Source organism: Triturus cristatus, chromosome 9, assembly GCF_964204655.1.
Source record: "Triturus cristatus chromosome 9, aTriCri1.1, whole genome shotgun sequence".
NCBI classification, from domain to species: domain Eukaryota; kingdom Metazoa; phylum Chordata; class Amphibia; order Caudata; family Salamandridae; genus Triturus; species Triturus cristatus.
Genome location: NC_140592.1, coordinates 83,036,822 through 83,056,782, shown reverse-complemented (window position 1 = coordinate 83,056,782; position 19,961 = coordinate 83,036,822). Strand labels below are relative to the sequence as shown.

Genomic DNA, 19,961 nt, shown 5'->3' with positions numbered 1-19,961 from the left:
GAACGAAGTGTCCCCCCCCACCCTCCCTCCAAAAAACTGCTGTGCTACGTGGAGTTCCACAAGCGGCAGAGTGCATTAGGTTGTGCCGTTCGCGCTGATTTTTAGCACCGGGTGTTTGTTCCACGCTGGAAAATCAGCGGGAACGGAGTGGAGTTCACGGCCCAGGCCTAATTAGTGCATAAGATAGCTAAAAGAAGAAAAAAAAAGGTGGCTCATGTCTTCAAATCGGGGCAGTTTTAAAGTTGTAAAGATGAGCTGTATAGATGGTTTGCAAGATATGGGAGACTGCATCCATGTGTGCTAGGTGTAGGCAATGTTTGTGGTAATATCAGATAAATCAACAGTAAAAACCGACCCAGCAGACCATAAACCGGGCCCACAAACAGCCCAAAAAACAAGCATTTGCAATGCAATAGGTCTCGCATTTATAAGAGTTTGAGCTATTGGCATTGTAAAATTACAATGCCTTTTATTTATGTTTAGGTTTTAAAACAAATAAAAGGCATTGTCATTTACAATGTCAGTAGCATAAACTCGCATAAAAGCAGTGTGCGGCGTGCAGCAGTGTGAGGCGAGTGTGAGGCGTGCAGCAGTGTGAGGCGTGCAGCAGTGTGCTGCGTACAGCACAGTTATGATGTTATGCAGCTTGTGTAGCAGATATGCGGGGGGGGAGGGTTGCTTGCCCATCCCATTTCCAGTTGACCAGAGCCCCAACTACAACATACTGAAGGCTCTTGAGATTAAAGGTAGTGGACATGCCCAGTTCCGTTTTCATTGGCAACATAGAAAGTCCAGTTCAGTTCTCAGAACAGCAAGAAACTGCCCTGGGGTGTTACGCTTAAATCACCTTGGATGAGGACTCTGTCATTTGGAGAGAACCAACCACAGCAGACCTCTTGAGGCTCCCATGCTACGACTCACTACCTTCTACATATATATCCTCATACTACTTTACGTATCTTATGCGATTTTGTAACCTTGGTGTTTTCCTCAAATTTATGTATTTGCTGCATTTGCCACCTTATCCATCAGCTGCTTCATAATTTGCAAATTTTAACTAAAGAAAATCTGTTTCTACCTCAAATGGATCAAGAGTTATTAAAAACTCGGCAACGCATGGTGCCACGGAGTGGAAGGCTCAAGACAGAGGTTGACTGGTCACCTTTGTGTTGCTCATTGTTGCATTTGTGTGTTAAACTGGTAATAATGAGATGAAAACTTTGCTCAGATTGTGTTAACGGCTATTAAAAGACACAATAATCAAGTAAAATGTACCACATTACACCACATAATTTATTTTTCCTTGCCACATAATTTATTTAACCCTGACACATAATTTGGTCATCCTTCGCCAGTGTCCATGCATATGTGCCTTAAATCATAACGGTCTGTTGACTAAAAAGACAGGACTGACTGAAGGTCTGTCTGATGCGACTGGACCCTGCGAGCACCGGGCACCCCTCAATACACAGTACCATATGTTATCAAGTTTGAAGTAAATTGCCCGGCATTATGCTGATTTACTGTTTATAAGCACTTTCTATGCATAACTGAAAGCAGCAGGCTTGCTGCCTGCCCTCGGGTCTTTAGAAGCAAATCAGACGGGATTCGGCATAGCTTTGGGTCTGCACGTACAAGCTGGAGGCCCTGCCCTGCTATGTTGTGTGTAGAAAGCAAATCAGCTCTTGGGACCCGGAGCATGGATTTCCTGCCACTCTTTATGCAGAGCTCGCAGCTCCTTTGCAACGTGCTGTTGACTCATGCTCGGGGAGGCCGCCGTATTTTATTTTGCCCCCAGCAATAGAAACATCCGCGAGGACTCGCTTTGCATTTTAAAGGGAAGCAGTTTTAAAGTTTAAACTCAAGGCACCTCGTGCATGCGGTGAGGGCAGCAGAGGGGAACGTCAGGCAGTTCGGACCACAGTGCCACAGAGGTGAACATATGCAGTCAAGGGTGGGCCCTGCGGTTCATTGTCTATGCTCTGTCCTGCTTACACTCCTGCGCACCCCGGATCATGCCTTCAATGATGATATAAAATATTCTGCCCTTCTGACCCGATATTGAAAGGTTCTCTTGGCTTGGGAGTCACAGGCAATATAAAAACTAGAAGGATCCACAGCTTGGAACATGCTATGTCCCCACCCCCAACCTGCTGACACCACATTCTTCCGGCTGTGAGGGTCGAAAAAAATTAAACACAAGAATGCAAGGAAAACAAGTTATTCAAAGCACGTACCCCTTTGTAATGCCATGACAGCAGCGCGTCCTCCCTCGCTCTCTTTAACCACAGACAAACCTGCACGCACGCGACCCGGGATTTAATGAATTGAAGTCGAGGAAGCCCCCTTTCATCCGTCTCTGGCACCACTAGTAATGTCAACAAGCCAAAGAGAAAGCAGCTCCACATCCAGGCCGGGGAGAAGACCTGCGAGGGCTGCCCACGCATGCGCGGTACATGTAATTTTTGCGTGTTCTGCAGCTCGTGCCCAGTAGCGGCGTGTGAGTACTTCAACACCGCCGGACTTTTAATGAGTGCTGCGCGGCTCGTGCGGCCCAGGGAGGGGGCCGCCAAACAATACAGGAAGTCCGGCGGGAGCCCACCCCGCCTTCGTGAATGGTGCATGGTGTGGACAAAGCAGGATTTCAGGCGGGGCTCCTGTGAGCAAAACGGAGCCCCGCGTGTTGCTGCAGTGACCGGCAGGAAAAGCAGAGGAGCAGCGCAGAGTCCCAACAAGAGACGGTAAGTGCTTGGAGCGCGCGTATTTAAAAAAAAATATTAAATAGCATGAGGCTGCCTAGGACGTGCGTGTTGACGAAAGTGAAACTGCAAGCTGGCTTGCGAGGGAAGCGGGACAGGAGATGTGCACGCCGCGTGGCTGTAGGCGCGTACACCAACTCAAATCCGCCAAAAGCCTGCGCGTGCACATCTCCTGTCCCACTTCCGAGGCAAGTCAGCAACAATAGATCTCGCTTGCGAGCAGCGCTTCGCGCTGCGTTCGCAGGCGAGACCTAACCAGCCCACACACTGATCTGTCAAAGCAGCCCTGATTGTTCTACAAGCCAGTCCAAGCCCATACCCCATGCCATCTGAGGAAATGATTTTTGGAGGGTATTCACAGGAAAGTGACAAGAAGGGGAGAATTAAAATGAGTGCTAACAGGCGTTAGTGAAGCCAATAGGTCTGCCTTGTTTTATGTGTGTTTGATGATTTATTGGTGGCAGGGGGTTGTGTGTCATGGCACCCAGACTCTGGAACACTCTTCCCCGTCCGCGTAGGAGTGAATCAGTATTGCTGTTTTATAACCAGTATTTGAATGGTTGAACAGGTGAATGGCCTTTGAATTATTTGCCTTAGACATGATATCCTTAGTGCCAAGGTACCTTCCGGTGAGCACAGGCTTGGAAAATACCATAAATACATACATATGTCCAGATGTACGGACGCACAAGTACAGCATTCTACTTCGCTTGCTTTAGGCCACGCCCATGATTATATAGGCACACCTCTTCTAAAGGTTTCTCAGTTGCATTTCTTTGGCCAACCCCCATTTTGGGGCCCCCAAGTTTGTCATCCCACTTAAAGCAATGATCTCACAATTACTTCCTGTTTCTTACCCTACAGCCCTACCTCTTCCTGCAGGCTTGGGCAGGCAGTCGAAGCCCCGTTTTCTTTTTTTTCTTATTTTAAAAGTGTAATTTGCTTTGTGTAACCGACGTGGTGATGGAGCACAAGTGGGGCGGAAGGGGGAGGGGCAGTGGAGGAATGCAGCTATAGTTGGGGACTAGGTGGCCTCATCCTGGTGACCCCACTGGCTGGCATCCAGGAGCCCCACTGGAGGTGCTTAATGTGCTTTCGTTATTGTACTAAAACTGGACTTCCCTTTCTATGGTAGAGTGCCTACTGCCTCCTCACCAGGCTATGGGGAGAGTGCCGGTGTGTCATAGGAGAGATACAAGCCTGGAGCTGGCCTTTTTTTTGCTGTATCCTTCATAAGGAACCAAATCATCTAACCATCACCAGGTAGAATCCTCTCCCTTTGAAGGAACATAAGTCCTTCTCTTCCAGATAAGTATTTTTGAGTAGTCTGGGTTTACATTTGGGGTTCATAGAGACTATTTGTGAGACAGTGTTGCAGGGATTCTGCACAAACACAGAACTATGCGCAGGATTATTGGACCTCGGTGCTTAGGGGGCTTTGCCTTGCTACCACCTTGGTGCCCACGAACCCAGGACCGACTAGCTATAGTGTTTCACTCACTCTCCTATTCACAAGCGGAGAAACCAATGATTAGACACCCCAGAACACAACACTCCAGGATCTCTCAGGAATCGCGGTAACAAGACACACCTTTTCAGCCACACTCTCGTACTTGTCCACAAGATGATCTGACAGAGGCCCGAAGATAGTTTAAAATATTTATTTTAACTAACGTGCTCTAAAATGCAGTATACGTGCCACAACAAGCATAAAGATACATAACACACATATTGTTAGCATTGCAGTAGGCCATATATCATAAAGGGCGACTTCATTGTGCAAAGACTATGGGGAAAGGACTACAGTGCCTATGCTCCCTCCCCTTGGTAAGAAGAAGTATTATTATATAATAGAAGATCTCTGGGCTTTCTCAGCAGAACCCATACCTCCGGCCATAGATCGTATTTCTACATCACAGGTGCGTGTTGCTCTTCTCCCTGGAAAGGTCCCTCTCCAAGTGCGTTTAACCTTCGCATTTTTCCCCATAATATCAAAGTACGAGTCTCCAGCAACAACATCTGCATTGGTATGTTTTGTCTAGGTGCTAGGGCCTGACCAGAACAGAATAACAAGGGGCATTGTTTATCAACCTTGCTTACAATGCTCAGACTAAACTCCAGGAACAGGCAAAGAGCGAGCACAGCAGAGAGTTCTCATGTGAAAGGCATAAACCGTGTTGTGCAAAAATAAAGGCATGTAGTAACGTGTGCAAAAGGTGCATCATGGCTACTGGGCTCATGCTAACTTAAAGAAGTCGACAATGTCCCTAGCGGCAACGTGACATTCTCCCCTTGGCCAGGTTGTAGTGCACAGACAAACAGTATTCAATGATAAGCAGAGCCAAAAAAACACAGCCATTTCAACTAAAATAGAGTTAATTGAAAAGAAAAAATTAAAATATTTCCATTAAAAAATAGGCTTGTTAGGGCTAGTCTGAAAAATCCAAAAGATTATTTGCACCGTGGAATGCAAGTTGTTCCAAAATGGCATCATTGTCGTTCATAAAAAAGAGGGATGCCATCCAATTCAGCAGAGCGAATGAACATTCGTGTTCCTCGTAATCCAGTGCATTCAATAGCAGAATAGGGCAACTTGCGTGATATTCGATGAAGCTCCCTGCAAGAGCCGTGGACAGCCTCACAGGTATTCCAACATGCCAATACTCGAAGTGCAGCTGCACACATCATACAGGCGTCACCTGAACATTCCTAGGCCAGCAAGGGACCCATCAACAGATTATAATCCGGGTCATTGCTTGATGTTTTGGAGAGGCAGATATCCAAAGCCCAATAGAAAGGGCACCGTCTGCAATGGAACACAGGTTGCACGCAAGTGAAATAGGCGAAGCGAAAGGTAAGCCCATAGCTCACACTCCGTGTTGCCAATGGCAAGCATCCAAAAAGTTGTTGCATTCATTCATGGTACAGCCGCAATTGGCCTGCTCTGTGTAGAACCATAGGATGGGCATCCATTGCGTAACAGGAGCGGGAGTACCTCCCGCAACAATATATTGCATTCATTACAAAATTATAGTTCCAGTTACAGGGCAAGGTCCTTGGATTTGCCCCAGAGCTGCACCTTGGAGAACGGTTTAAAGTTTAACTTTGTCTGGTTTCTGGCTGAAATACAGATTCATACTAGAACCTAACTTGTACATAAAATACTGACACAAACTAATTGTCAGGCAGGACAGTGGCCTCCTGAAAACCAATCAATATGGTTTTGGGGCTTGTGAAATGCACCGAGTTCACTCTGATAGTTACTATAACTATCACTTAGTTAAAAAGAACATGGACACACAGACTGTCGAAGACTTCACTAGTTAGGTGCTAAGGGTAGCCTGATGACTGGTCCTGATGAGACCCATTGTTTTGATATTGGGTCGAAACCTCAAAATAAATCCCTTGGTTTCATGTAGTTGTTGCTCTAAAAGAATACCTGTGATTTGTCTTAAACATTCTATTAGAGTATTACTGTTAGGAAACCAAGGGCAGTGTTTTAATTTTCACTTTGCATATAATTCGCCTTAAGCACACGCTGCGCCATTAGCACTGTTGTCACATTTTATATATCTTGTACCTATGTAAGTATAATGAAAACATAAGTAACAGAGAAAACTGAGGCTGCGGTGGATCTTGTCTGCATCATTGATAGGTTCATAAATGAATGTTTTAACCATTGTACTCACGGATACGGTTCCCCGGGGAAAGAGTTCCACTTGACCTGTGTCTTTTGTAAGTGTCTATACCCTGGTCCAGGTGGGGTCTATGTTCAGTATATATAAAATGTTTTTCACATCGTCTTTTTTGTACTTAAAGTTTGTTGTTTAGTAGTGTGTACCTTAACAAATAATAACTGTTACAGTCCCATTGTATCAAGAGCATAAACTACGTAAAGTTTCAGAGGCACAGATCTTGGCCATTGGCACGTACTAGGGAGAGGACAATTTTGAGAACGTGTTTGCACCCCACTCATGCCACCAAAAACCTATGAATGATGTCCCGCTGAGCAGAGATACCTTTGAATAATGACCCATGGCCCTGTTGGACTGCTTCACCTGCATGTGTGCCGGTAAGACTAGGGAAGCCAGTGAAGAGTTTCCAAGGCTGGAGTGACATGATCACGGAAACGCACCCCAAAGATGAGGTGAGCGGTAGGGTGAACACTGATGAAGAACCTGGTCTGCAACACTGCAGAAGCAGCAAATGGAAGTAGAGTCGGCCATTGATAACACGAAGAGCATTTAATGAGACTTGCAAGACGAATGTTCATGCAAACGAAATGCATTTAGATCCTTAGACGACTTTTGAAGTTCAATTTCTTTTATACTGGTCTCAAATACATTTTCCCATACTGACCATTAATAAACTTTTGGAAAAAGGACTAAACCAGCAGTTAGTTCCAGATTGACTAAAATTCTTGGGTATTTGAGTTTATCTGTTAGAAGAAAGCACCAACCCGGAGGAGGATTACACTCTAACATCTCTAGGCAGGGCAGACTAATGTATTCATCTTTATGAAATGCAAGTGTGTGTGTTATGCTGTTGTGGTTACATGATTAACACTAATATCCCCTCTGCCAGGCCTTCACCTTAGTGGAGAAGCATCCAGAATTTAAAGATGATGTCTATGTGCCCTATGCGCAGTGGTTGGCGGAGAATGACCGGTTTGAGGAAGCCCAGAAAGGTGAGATGTTGTGTTTCTGGTCCATGTGCCATCTCCTTTCAAACGGATTGAGTTTTTGAATTTGAAAACAGAATAATACATCTGGGTGTTGTGTAAAATTGTTCCCACAGATAAGGGGGGGCGAGGTATGTTATTAGTCTAGCAGGTGTAGTGGCGACAGGGCGTAGGGGAATGAGGAGACCGCTGCAGGTGCGATGCTTCAAAGGATGGATAGATGAAGCAGATACTTTTGATCACCGTGCTTGTTTGGGAGTGTGAATTTATGCAGGATTTAGAGGCTGTGCCCAAGTTCTGTGCTTTTACTGCCTGAATTGATCTGTCTGTGTAGGTAAGTAGTTAGGTCCTTGGAAACTCCTTGTACCAGGTCCACTGTTTTGGTCCCATTAAGGTAGAAATGGCTTCTTTCATCCAGTAGTAAACCTGTTCCAGGCAATGTTAATGATGGTCACGCTTCCTGTTTTAGTTTTCAGGTGACAATGGATCAGAGCGCTCTCCCATTACATCGGAAGTGGTACATGTGCTGCCTATTAACCCGCTATACAGCATCAAAAGTATATGTTTAATGACCAGGGTGAGGTGGACGAACCCTTATTTATGCACCATATAAACCTGTAGCCGGGGTGACATTCTTATCTCTGTGGGAGTTTAGAGCAAAGAATTGGTCTGCTGTAGTGCAGTGTCAGAATCTTTGCTCAGTTCTCATTTGTTTTACCAGAATAATATGGTGTACCCCGTAATAACCTGCTTAGAAGTGAAGGACTATCAATGCAATGTTGTTGGGACTAGAATGTCCCTTACAAGGGTTGGCGAGTGTCACTCCTGCCAATAGTTACCTATAGACTGATTGAGCAGCATGAAAAAGCCAGTTGAGATGGACACTGTCCCATGTCAGGAATGCAAATGTGAAGTGTGCACTTAAATCTACCACTACTACTTTGGTATGCGCACGCTAGGGAATCTCCTATTTCCCTCTAGGCCATGACGCCTCTTCCTTTGGTCACTTCGATGGTGACTGTTGTCTGACCTGCGTTCTAATCCTGGCTCCATCAGTCAGTACCTTCTTGCACATAGAATGCACCTTCTTGCATGAAGAAATACGTTATCTACCTAAATAAACAGTCTTTAGAAATGTTTGGTACCAAACGCTATGCAGCCAGGCTTGACACATTCGCATCATGTTCAGTGGTTATCTTTCTGACATCGAGGAGTTGTAGTCCACACAATTGTTGAGTGTCCTAACCATAGCCCTAAAAATACTGAGGTGGTGCACAAAGTACATGGCTCATCTTGGTTCTCTGTAAGAGATCCTGTCCTCCGCTACTTTTCATTCGTCGCCTTGCCCATCTGATTAGGCTCATGTGTCCTGTTGGTACAGGTGGTGTGTTCCTGACATCAATATGATGGTACCTTTTCATCCTTGTATGTAAGCATGTGTTTATATGTTGTGATCATAACTGGACAGCAACAGAGTGATGCACATCAGTGGCAGTTAGTAGGTGAATCAAGTCTGGGCACATAAAGTGTGGGTTTGCACACTTACATTACACTTTGCTTCTATACAATTTTATGGCACAGAAAAATCAAGTGATTTTTACTTAGAATAACATAATGTGTTGCTTATGTGTTCAAACTGGGATTAGAACTGAGGAGTCTAGGTTTACAAAAAGTGACATAGCCACTGGACCATTGCCTTTAATTAAACTCTTCAGAGGTTGCACAATAAGTAAGTTTATACAGTCAATTTCTAAGAAATACTTGGATCAGGCTTCCAACTCATCAGCAACATTACAAGATACTGTGGATGAAGCTGCGTGCAAAAACCTTAGACCTGTAAAATTCTTTGTGCATTTTCAGCTTTGCTATAATCTGTGAACCTTAGGCTCACATTGACTGAAAGGTTATTGATAATAATGATTTCACTCCATGATTGTACCCCATCTCAGAGAGCCGTATTTGTAATCTATGAAACTTATGATCTGCTATCTTGTATTAATTGGTGGTGATGTATTGCTAGTTGTCATTTATAGAGCTCTCAGCCAATTATTGGCATGCAGTCCTGGATATTTCCATCTTTAACATTGAATAACTAGAAAAATAGCAATGACCTTTGTCAGTTATCCAAAAGTTATGTGTAATATCCTTTGCGCATTTTAGCTGGTCATTTTATTTTTTTTGCAGAGTTTTATATAGCGCGAACTTGACCCGAATCCAATCAGGTATCCGAGCGCTTTACCAAGCACCAGTTACATTAGGACACACATTCATTCTTTGTTAGGCACGGGGAGATTAAGTGATTTGCCCAGAATCACAGGATGTTCAGCATCATTACCGAGACTCAAACCCAGTTCCCCAGGTCCGAAGTCAAGCGCCCTAGCCGTTAGGCCAACTCCTCTCCCCTATTTTGTGTGCTAGACTCTGTTTGCCACCTTCAGTTTTGTTGTTGTGGTATGTTGCCGATTGTAAACATTCTGATGACCCAGTCTGAGGTTATGCCTGATGCACTCTTAGGATTTGGCAAGGTTTTTATGATTGGCTGTGCTGCCTAGCACTACATAGAGATGAGGGTTGATTAGAATATTCAAGGGTTGGACTAGTAGTTTTAAACTGTTGAGATGTACTATTTTTTGAAGAGGTGAGCCTGTAGCTCTAAGTGGTAACTTGCATATGAATCACATCTTCCCATATATTTTCCCTAATGATTTTTATGCACAAGGCTGTTCCATTGATGATGGTCTGCTTTTTGATCCAAAGCTTGACTTGGATTTATCAGTAGATGAACAAATTGTTGACTTTACTCATACTGTGCATGACATCCAGATCTACCCCCTTCTCTCCTTTCCTCAATATGTCATCTTTATTGTATCGCTCTCAAGATTGAATTTTGTTCTGAGGACAAAGTATGTTTACATGAGCATCTTTCACAGTACATAGGTGTGGGAAACCAGATCATAAGATTTTATTCACATACTGATTTTACTTGACTGACCGCTTCAATGTTGACTCCTGGATGGGTTCTCTTTGTAGCTTTTCACAAGGCCGGCAGACAGGACGAAGCTGTCAAGGTTCTGGAGCAGCTCACTCACAACGCTGTCGTGGAAAGCAGATTCAATGATGCTGCCTATTACTACTGGATGTTGTCAATGCAGTGTCTTGACATAGCACAAGGTAGGCATGGTCAAGAGATGGGCCAGATCTGCAGGGCATGGAGGACTTCTTCCATTCAATGCTCATACCCGAACAAAAGTTTGACCAACAATTTTAATTTTCCTGTTTTGCAATCCCTTTTTTAATTGAGAATTTACATAAACCATACAATGTTTGCAGTTCAAGAATCAACAGTTGTAACACTATTAAAATTAGGCTTGGCATCGCTTTCGGTGGATCAACCAGTTTTCCGTGAAGGGGGGTGGAGTGGGAAAGTTTGGGGACGAGGCTCGTGGTAAGGGTTGTGAGTGTTTGTAATGATGGATGGTAAATACAATTAATGGTAGCCTTTGGGATTATTACTCTGCACAAATATTATTAGGAGTCTGATGTGTTTGAGAGAATGTCAGGAGCTTTGTGAGCGTGTCTACTTTTGTAGTGTCTCTGGTTCATTGAGTACCATATCAGTGAAACAGGGGAAGGGTCAAGAATCAAGGGAGGTAGTCATTCTGAATTCCTTATAGCATTCAAGGGATTCAGAAGAAACTCATCAGTAGTTTGGCAAATATTTGGCAATGCATTCATCGTAGTAGTGTGGTGTGTTTTGGTTTTTCAGCCTACATGAGAGCTGGTGCAGCATATATGGTGTTTTTGTAATTTTTAGAAAGGGACTCCAGATCCGATGAAATAATGTTATGTGATCATTGATTTTCTATATCATTTGCTTGCAGGATGTGACACGTAATAGCTCAGTCAGACATTCATCCACTGTAATGATTGTCTACCAGTAATATACCTTTGGAAATCCATTTTAGTCAATGTATTGGCAATCTTAATTCCTTTATTGCACCTGTTGGGTGCTCCTTTGGGCAGGTAAAGTTCAATACCCAATTTTTTGTGTGTCAGTTTCCAGATGATCAGCATGGCCTTTATGGCATTGCTGTTGGATTGTACCACAGAGGACGAAGTATGGTTGTATAACAGAGGCACGCATGGCTACCATGCGTGCCTCTACAACGCTGCCTGAATATCAAATGCATCTTAACAACGCATTAATTTACCACTCGTGCCTTTGCCATGCAATTTCGTGGTAAAGGCATGACTGGTAAAGGGATATGTGTGCTAAAGATCACCACCCAGACCCCCCAGCCTTGAGCCCTAAAAACAACCCTGACCCCCCCCCCCCCCTGAGCCCTAAAACAACCCTGACCCCCCCCGCCCTAAAAACAACTCCAAGCCCCCTGAACCCTAAAAACAACTCCGACTCCCTGAGCCCTAAAAATAGCTCCGGCCCGAGCCCTAAAAACAACCCCAATTCCCCCGAGCCCTAAAAACTCTGGTAGGACTGTGATTGTGTCTGATATTTCGTCTAGCATGGTTTTGCCTTCCAGAAGACGTCTGACTTTCGAGGATAAGGATGGAAGTTTCAAATAGCTAAAGAAATTGTCTTCTAATTTGGCCTGATCCGATTTTTAGTACTGTATAGGCTTCCAAAATATCTGGCAAACCCCTCAGAAATGTTGATTGAGTTCATTAGTAACTTGACTGACTTATATTGTATGCCTGATTGGTATTCCTCTTTGTAGCAACTGGAAGGCTAGTAGTCTTGCAGTCTTTTCCTCAAGTCCATAATGGTGTGTTGGAGTTTGACCGGTGCTTGTTCAACCTGGCCTGTAAAAAGGGAAATAAGGGTGAATTTCTCAATTGGCACAAGAGTAAGGGTGTTGGATGTCCATTGTAGCTTCTGCTTGTGTAGGAGGCTGGCTTAGGTCTGACAGTACCCCTTCTAGTTCCCATATGCATTCAAGTTTCTATTAAAAAAATCACTGACCTCGTAAATTACTGTCACTCTGTTTGCCATATGATTGTTTCATGACACCTGTCATTTTTTGATGTGGACAATAATATATTTTTTATATTGTTGATAGTTGCATTCAGCACTTAGTTTATTTAAGTGGGATTTTAACTTTGTACATGTCATTCGCTCTTCCCTCACACAGCCCAGGTGTTGTCGTTTAACCCCTTCCATGCTCATGACGGAACGGTTCCGTCATGAGCCACGGTTGAGCTGTGCTCATGACGGAACCGTTCCGTCATGAGCCCGCCCGCGCTCGAACCCTTCAGCACCGCGGCGGAATTCGCCCAGCGCTGAAGGGGTTAAAAGGCATTTTGTTTACTTAGGGGTTAGAGCCCACTGATTGCTTACCCTTGATTGGCTATATTGTCAGTCTTATTTACTGGATCCTGTTTGGTCAGCATGTGCTGGCTTCACTTTCTGTTCAATGTTTTCACCGTCCCTGTAGCATGGACCAAGTACTGCTTCCTCTTTTTGGGGAGTGTCCTTTTGCTGTTTTGATTTTTGTCTCGGCCTATTTTCTTCCTTATCTTCTACTTGTGCTTCTTAAGTGTGTAAGTGTTCTTAGGGTGTCTTGCTCCTGGGTTTGCTCCACGCTGGTTCTTTCGCCCGCTCGTTTCCCATGTTTGTTCCTTTTTACTTTTTAACCTCTCCCCTTCTTCGGAGCAGAACAACAACGCCAGCAGGCCACAGGTTGTTGAGTCAAAATAAATTAGTGGCTTTGTGCTCTCGCTATTAAGTAATGTCTTATTTAATTTGTAACAGTGCTTTTTTGGTACACTTTTCATGATTTATAAGATGCCTTGGGCATAGGTAGAATGTTTTATGCAAAAAGAAATACCAAGGTATTTCCCTAATTTGTTTGTTTGCAGTTTTACAGGTTGGATAAGACATTCTAGTGTGAAAAGAACATTATATTGTAAAGCACTCTTTTGTTTGTTTCGCCGCTCCTGTTGCTCTTCTTCCTATTGCTTATAGTGTGCTTTGTATACAAGGTTTACTATGCCCTACTGTCCAATGACAAGCCATGCCATACCATACAATGACAGGCCATACCATAATGTACAATTACAAGCTATACCGTACCATACCATGCCATACTATACAATGACCGGCCATACCATAACATACTGCACAATGGGCGGGTATACCATCCACAAATGGACATACTATACTTTGACAGGGCATACTATACAATGACAGGGCATACCATACAATGACAGACCATACCATACAATACAAAGACAGGCTATACCATGCCATAGTATACAATGACAGACCATACCATATTATATCTTACTATACAATGACAGACCATGCCATATGATACATAGACAAGTTATTCCATACTATTCAATGACCGGTCATACCACACCTTACCATAACATACCATACCATACCCGACCCTACCCTACTATAGTATACAATCATAGGCAATACCATACTTTATTATATCACACAATGACAGGCCATCCCATTCCATACTATTCAATGATGTGCCATACTAAAACACAGTATACCATAGTAGGCCATACCATACCATACAATGACCATACAATGACAAGCCATACCACACCATATTATACAATGGCAGGCTATACCAGTCTATACAATAGTAGGCCATACCATACCATGCAATGACCGGCCCTACCATACCATACCATACCGTACTATACTATACAGTGGCAGGCATACCATAATATAAAATACCATACTATACAATAACAGGCCATTCCATACAACACAATGATAGGCCGTAGCATATCCTACTATACAATAGCAGGCCATACCATACCATATCATACAATACAATTAAAGGCTGCGCCATAATCCTACCATACCATATTATACAATGTCAAGCCATACCATACCCTGCAATGACAAGCCATACCTTACCATACTGTACAATTACTGGCCATACCATACTATACAATTCCAGGCCTTGCAATACCATACTATTTACTGACAGACCACATCACACTATAAAATCACAGGCCATACTCTACTATGCAATGACACGCCATGCCATACTGTACCATACAATGACAGACCATGTGATATCATATCATAACATACCATACTATAGAACAAAGGTCTTCACCCCTGGGGTGGCCTTAATTGATCCCAAGGGAGGCGCCTTGCACTTGCCAAAAGAAGCATCATGCTGATAAGTACTTTGTTTTTAGTGTAAAAAGAAAGCGACAGTCAACTGCTCAACTGTGGGTACTCTTATGCTCTAGAAAGTCCTGGCAGACCAGAATTGTTGGCAATCAAGTATTTTATTGCATTTTTAAAAATGTTTGACTATAACTGCAATGTGTAAATATGTGTAGACCTATTTAAACATTGGCAATTTATGGAATAAATAATGTGAAAAGATTCTGGTGACCCAGATGAATTTTCTTGTTTACGTGGGGGAGTTGAAAGAAGGGGGAACATCATTAAAAGTCTGAAGACAACTGCTCTAGAATTACAGATTATGCCATACTATACAAGAACAGCCATACCATACTGTAATTTACAGTAACAGCCCATGCCATACCATGCTACACTATACAATAGCAGGCTATACCATACAATACAACAACAGACCATGCCATACTATACAATAACAGGCTATACCATACCACACTGTACAATTACAGGCCGTGACATACAATACAATGTCAGGCTATACCATACAGTACCATACAATGAAACACCATACTATACAGTGACAGTCCATACAATACTACACAATCACAGGCCATTCTGTAGTCATACCTTACCATGCTTTACAATGAAAGGCCATATCATCTATACATTGAAAAGCAACACTATAGCATACTATGGCAGGCCATACCAGACTATACAATGACTGGCCATACCATACTGTACCATACAATGGCAGGCCATATATACTATACTATATGTTAACAGGCCATACCATACTATAATATACAATGACAAACTATACCTTACAATAGTATACAATGTTAGGCCATACCATACTGTACAATAGTGGACCATACCATATCCTTCTATACTATGACAGGCCTACCATAGACATACCATACCATACAATGACAGGCAATGCCATACATACCATACCGTACTATACAATAATCATACATGCTATTTCATACAATGCCAGACTGTACCACACCATTCTATAGAATGACAGGCCATACTGTACAGTGACAGACTACTCCACACTGACAAGCCATACCATACTATAGTATGAGGGGCCATTCTGTACCCTACTATACAGTGACAGGCCATACCATGCCTTACTCTAGTTCCTAAATACCATACCATTCTATACAATGCCATAACATGCCAAAATATACAGTGAGATACCATGCCATGCATAGAATGCCAGGCCTTACCATACCATACCATACCATACCATTCTATACTATACTATACAGTGACAGACCATATTGCACTATACTATGACAGGCCATACCATATCGTAATATACAATGACAGACCATATCCTATAATACTGTAGAATGACAGGTCATACCATACTGTAAAATAATAGGCCCTACTATATCCTACTATACTATGAGTAGCCATGCCATAGTCATACCATGCAATGATACGCAATGCCACCATACTATACTATACAATGACCGGACATATCATTCCATACTACAGAATGACAGGCCATACTGTATGACAGATCACACCACACTATAGTATGACAAGCCATACCGTACTATAACCACACTATAGTATGACCATACCATACTATAGTATGACGGACCATTCTATACCATACTATACAATGACAGAATTACCTAAGTTCCATACTATTCTATACAATGCCATACCATGACAAAATATACAATGATACCATGCCATACCATAGAATGGCAGGCCATACCATACTATACAGTGACAGGCGATGTTGCACTAGACAGCCACAGGCCATACTATACTTTAGAAAGGGAGGCCATACCATACTATACTATAACAGCCCATACCATATTATACTATACAATGAAAGACCATAGCATATCATACCATGCTATACAGTGACAGGCCCTGTCAATTCTATTTTGAAAGCCGCTGACATTCTAGCAAGGGTATGACAGCAGTCCCACCCTGGTCGACTTGGGTTCTAATAAAGTTAGCTGCAACAGTGAGCGCTGATTCAGTACTATGGCAGCTCCTGAACCCATTCTGAGAGGGGTCCATTATATTATTATGATAACGTTTTTTGAGTGTTAGAAAAGTTGAAAGTTGGAGGCTTCAGTCAGGGGATCAGCTAGGTGAGGTGGTTTCTCTGAAGGCAGCACACCTTCCGAGGGGTTAGAATGTCACAGCAGACACGTTAAGCAGATTCAAGTCTACCTGCCTCGAGTGTGGGAAATCCATCAGAAAACCCTAGACAGCATTTTTCTGAAATGGGACAGACCAACAGTGGACCTATTTGCGACAGCTCAGAACAAGAAATGCCGGTACTTCGCAAATTGGCATCACCAACCGCGATCCTGAGGGAATGCATTTTTGATGGCATGGTCAGGCATCTTTGCCTACGCTTTTCCACCGATTCCCCTCCTACCACGACTGCTCATGAAGATGATGACAGAGCCGTGCAGGATGATCCTAATAGCCCCATCTTGGTCCCGACAGCATTGGTTCACAGAACTTCTCCTTATTCGGAAACACAACCTATTCTCCTTCATCCCATTCCATCTCTTCTGACGATGTCGCAGGGGCAAGTGTTACATCCAGATCCCAAATTGCTTAGTTGAGCAGCGTGGCTCCTGAACACTGTGAATTTCAACATCTAGAAATCCCATCTGAGTGCAGGGATGTTCTTTGAAATGCCCGGGCACAGAGTACGAATAAGACGTACAAGATGGAAAAGATTCTGTATATGGTGCCAGGATTTAAATGTTCATTCTATTAAGATCCTCATCTCATGAGATCCTTCCTTACATTCTACTATTGGAAATTTCTGGATTAGCACATGCATCAATTAAAGTCCATCTAGCTGCTATATCTCGCTTTAGGAGGACATCCTCAGGACCATCGTTATGGTCGGAAAGTAGAGGCTTATTCTGTACTTTGCCTCCAGTTAGGCCTCTGCCGCCTCTATGGCACCTTAATATAGTATTATCATAACTCATGAAACATCTCTTTGAACCCATTCATAAGGCAGACCTTAAGTTCCTTTCTTAGAAGGTGGCTGTAGGAGAAATTCAGGCCCTGACCATACTTGAGCCGTTTCTACAGTTTAGGGGTGATCGAGTAGTCCTTCGTACTAATTCCAAGTTTATCCCCAAAGTGCCGTCAGACTTTAATTTGAGTGAACCTCTTATCCTTAAAACATTCTTCCCTTTACCAACTACTGCAGCCAAAAGAGCTCTTCATTGACCGTATATTCAGCGTTGTCTACAATTTTATCTACAGAGAACAAAAGCTTTTTGCAAATTGTCCTAGCTTTTTGTATCCTTCAGAGCACCCAGAAAGGGCTGTCCTCTTTCCAAGAGGGGGATTGCTCAATGGATCTCGAATGCAATCCAGTATTGTCATCAAGCAGCAGGGAAACCTCTGCAAGCACGGGGCCGTGCTCACTCTATGAGGGCAATCTCTACATTGACTGTTTTGTTTGGTGGAGTACCTATCCAGGATATATGCAGGGCTGCTACCTGGAAGAGTACTCGCACCTTCACCAGACATTACTGATGGATGCAGGCGCTGATGATGATGTGGCAGTAGGACAGGCGGTACTGAAGAACCTTTTCCAGTGACAGTGGGCTCTCTCCTTTCATCTCTCCTTCCTTTCTTTTGTAAGGCTATGAACATTTTATTTCATATGGATTTTTCTTTCTGTAGATGTTTATAATATGATGTTTACCCTGATAAGTGCTTTATATGGTGCTTTTAAATATGTAGATGTTAAGTATGGAGTATTTATCTGTTTGGGTACTATGGGTTTTTTCAAGTAAATCTGTTTTTTCCTACAGATTTACAATTTGAAGCACAATCTTCCCATTATTTAAGTAGAGGGAGAAAAATGTGCTATTGACTGCTAGCTACTCTGATTCAAGCATGTGAATCTATGAAGGTTTCAATACCGTAGTAAGAAAATAAATTACTTAACTGTAACTGTAGTTCTCCAGTATTGGAAGCTTTCAAAGATTCACCGGTTTGTGATTGGCATTTCAACCACTTGTATCTGACTTGAGAGAGACCTCTAGTAAGTACTTGTGCAAGTACAACTAAAGGAATGTTTGTGTCACTACTCAGCATGTGAGAGAAGTCAATTGTGTGCCAACATCAGCATGCAGAAAACAACCACCCACCTAAATATAAACAGCCAAAACAAGCCATCTAAGCACACTTGTTCTTACCAGTGAATACAAGTTCCTGTATATAGTAGGGTGTGATCACAAAAGGTAATGAAAATCAAGAAATGAATGGACAGTTGTAATTTTTACTCATTATTATGGACCTGCTTTGGAAAATAATTAGTCCTATGGAAAACAATCAAAAAGATTCGAATAGCAAAAGTGTGTGTGCAAATTTATATATTGAAGCCACACACCCTCAGCTTGGTGCAGGTCTTTGAAGCAGTTGCATCTGACTTGAGTGTGACACCTGACTTGAGTGTGACACCTGACTTGAGTGTGACACTAGTAGAACTGCACCTTTTATAAAAATAAAAAATAAAACATTTCAATGCTTTTGCATTTGACTTGCACTTAATAATGACAAGTAGAACTCCAGCTTTCTGAAAGAATTTCCGTGCTTTTGCATTTGACTTGTGAAGGACACCTCATAATGACTAGTGGAATGGCGGCTTTATATAACAATTTCAATGCTTTTGCATTTGACTTGTGAGGGACACCTAATAACAGCGTGGGGAACGGCACCTTCGTGAAAGAATAGCAATGCTTTTGCATTTGACTTGTTCGAGACATCTAGTTATGACAAGTGAAACTGCAGCTTCATGGAGGAATTGTAATGCTTTTGCATTTGACTTGTGAAGGACACCTAGTGATGACTAGTGGAACTCTAGCTTCGTGAAAGTATTTTAGTGCTTTTGCATCTGACCCACGAGTGAGCTCTAGTAAAGCCTTGAGGAACTGCTGCTCTGTGGAAGAGAAAGAATAAAAGGACTTCACCAAATTATTTTTGGCTGCATTTTGCCTCTTCCTACCACCGCTCCTAGCATAAGGCAATGGCAATTTGACTGCGACATAAGTATAGTGCTTCTAAAAAAGGTTTCCCAACAATACAGTTGAAGGCACTTGACTTAACCAGTGACTTATAATACCTAGGTTGTCTTCACCGAGTGTTTGATAGTATTCAAGACAATTATTAAACGTTGCGATACTGATTCATCAGCTTATACCAGCATTGGCATATTTACTTATCCTGGTGAAATGAAGAGCAATTTATTACAGTAACATAAGTGGATATGTACATTGTTATGTTGAAGGCACACCCCTCAAACATTGTGAAGGACATTTGAAGCAGCTACATCTTACTCAAAAGAGACACTTAGTAACAAAGT

The 19,961-nt window shown here is 42.8% G+C and overlaps 1 protein-coding gene across 1 annotated transcript in view; it reads left to right on the top strand.

The window, feature by feature from the left end:
- Window positions 1-19,961, top strand: part of IFT122 (intraflagellar transport 122) — a 453,095-nt gene that overhangs the window by 282,678 nt on the left and 150,456 nt on the right. The window contains exons 20-21 of the mRNA XM_085624471.1: window positions 7,344-7,446; window positions 10,471-10,611. Of these exons, the coding sequence (XP_085480597.1) occupies window positions 7,344-7,446; window positions 10,471-10,611 (244 nt within the window). The remainder of the gene's footprint in view (window positions 1-7,343; window positions 7,447-10,470; window positions 10,612-19,961) is intronic.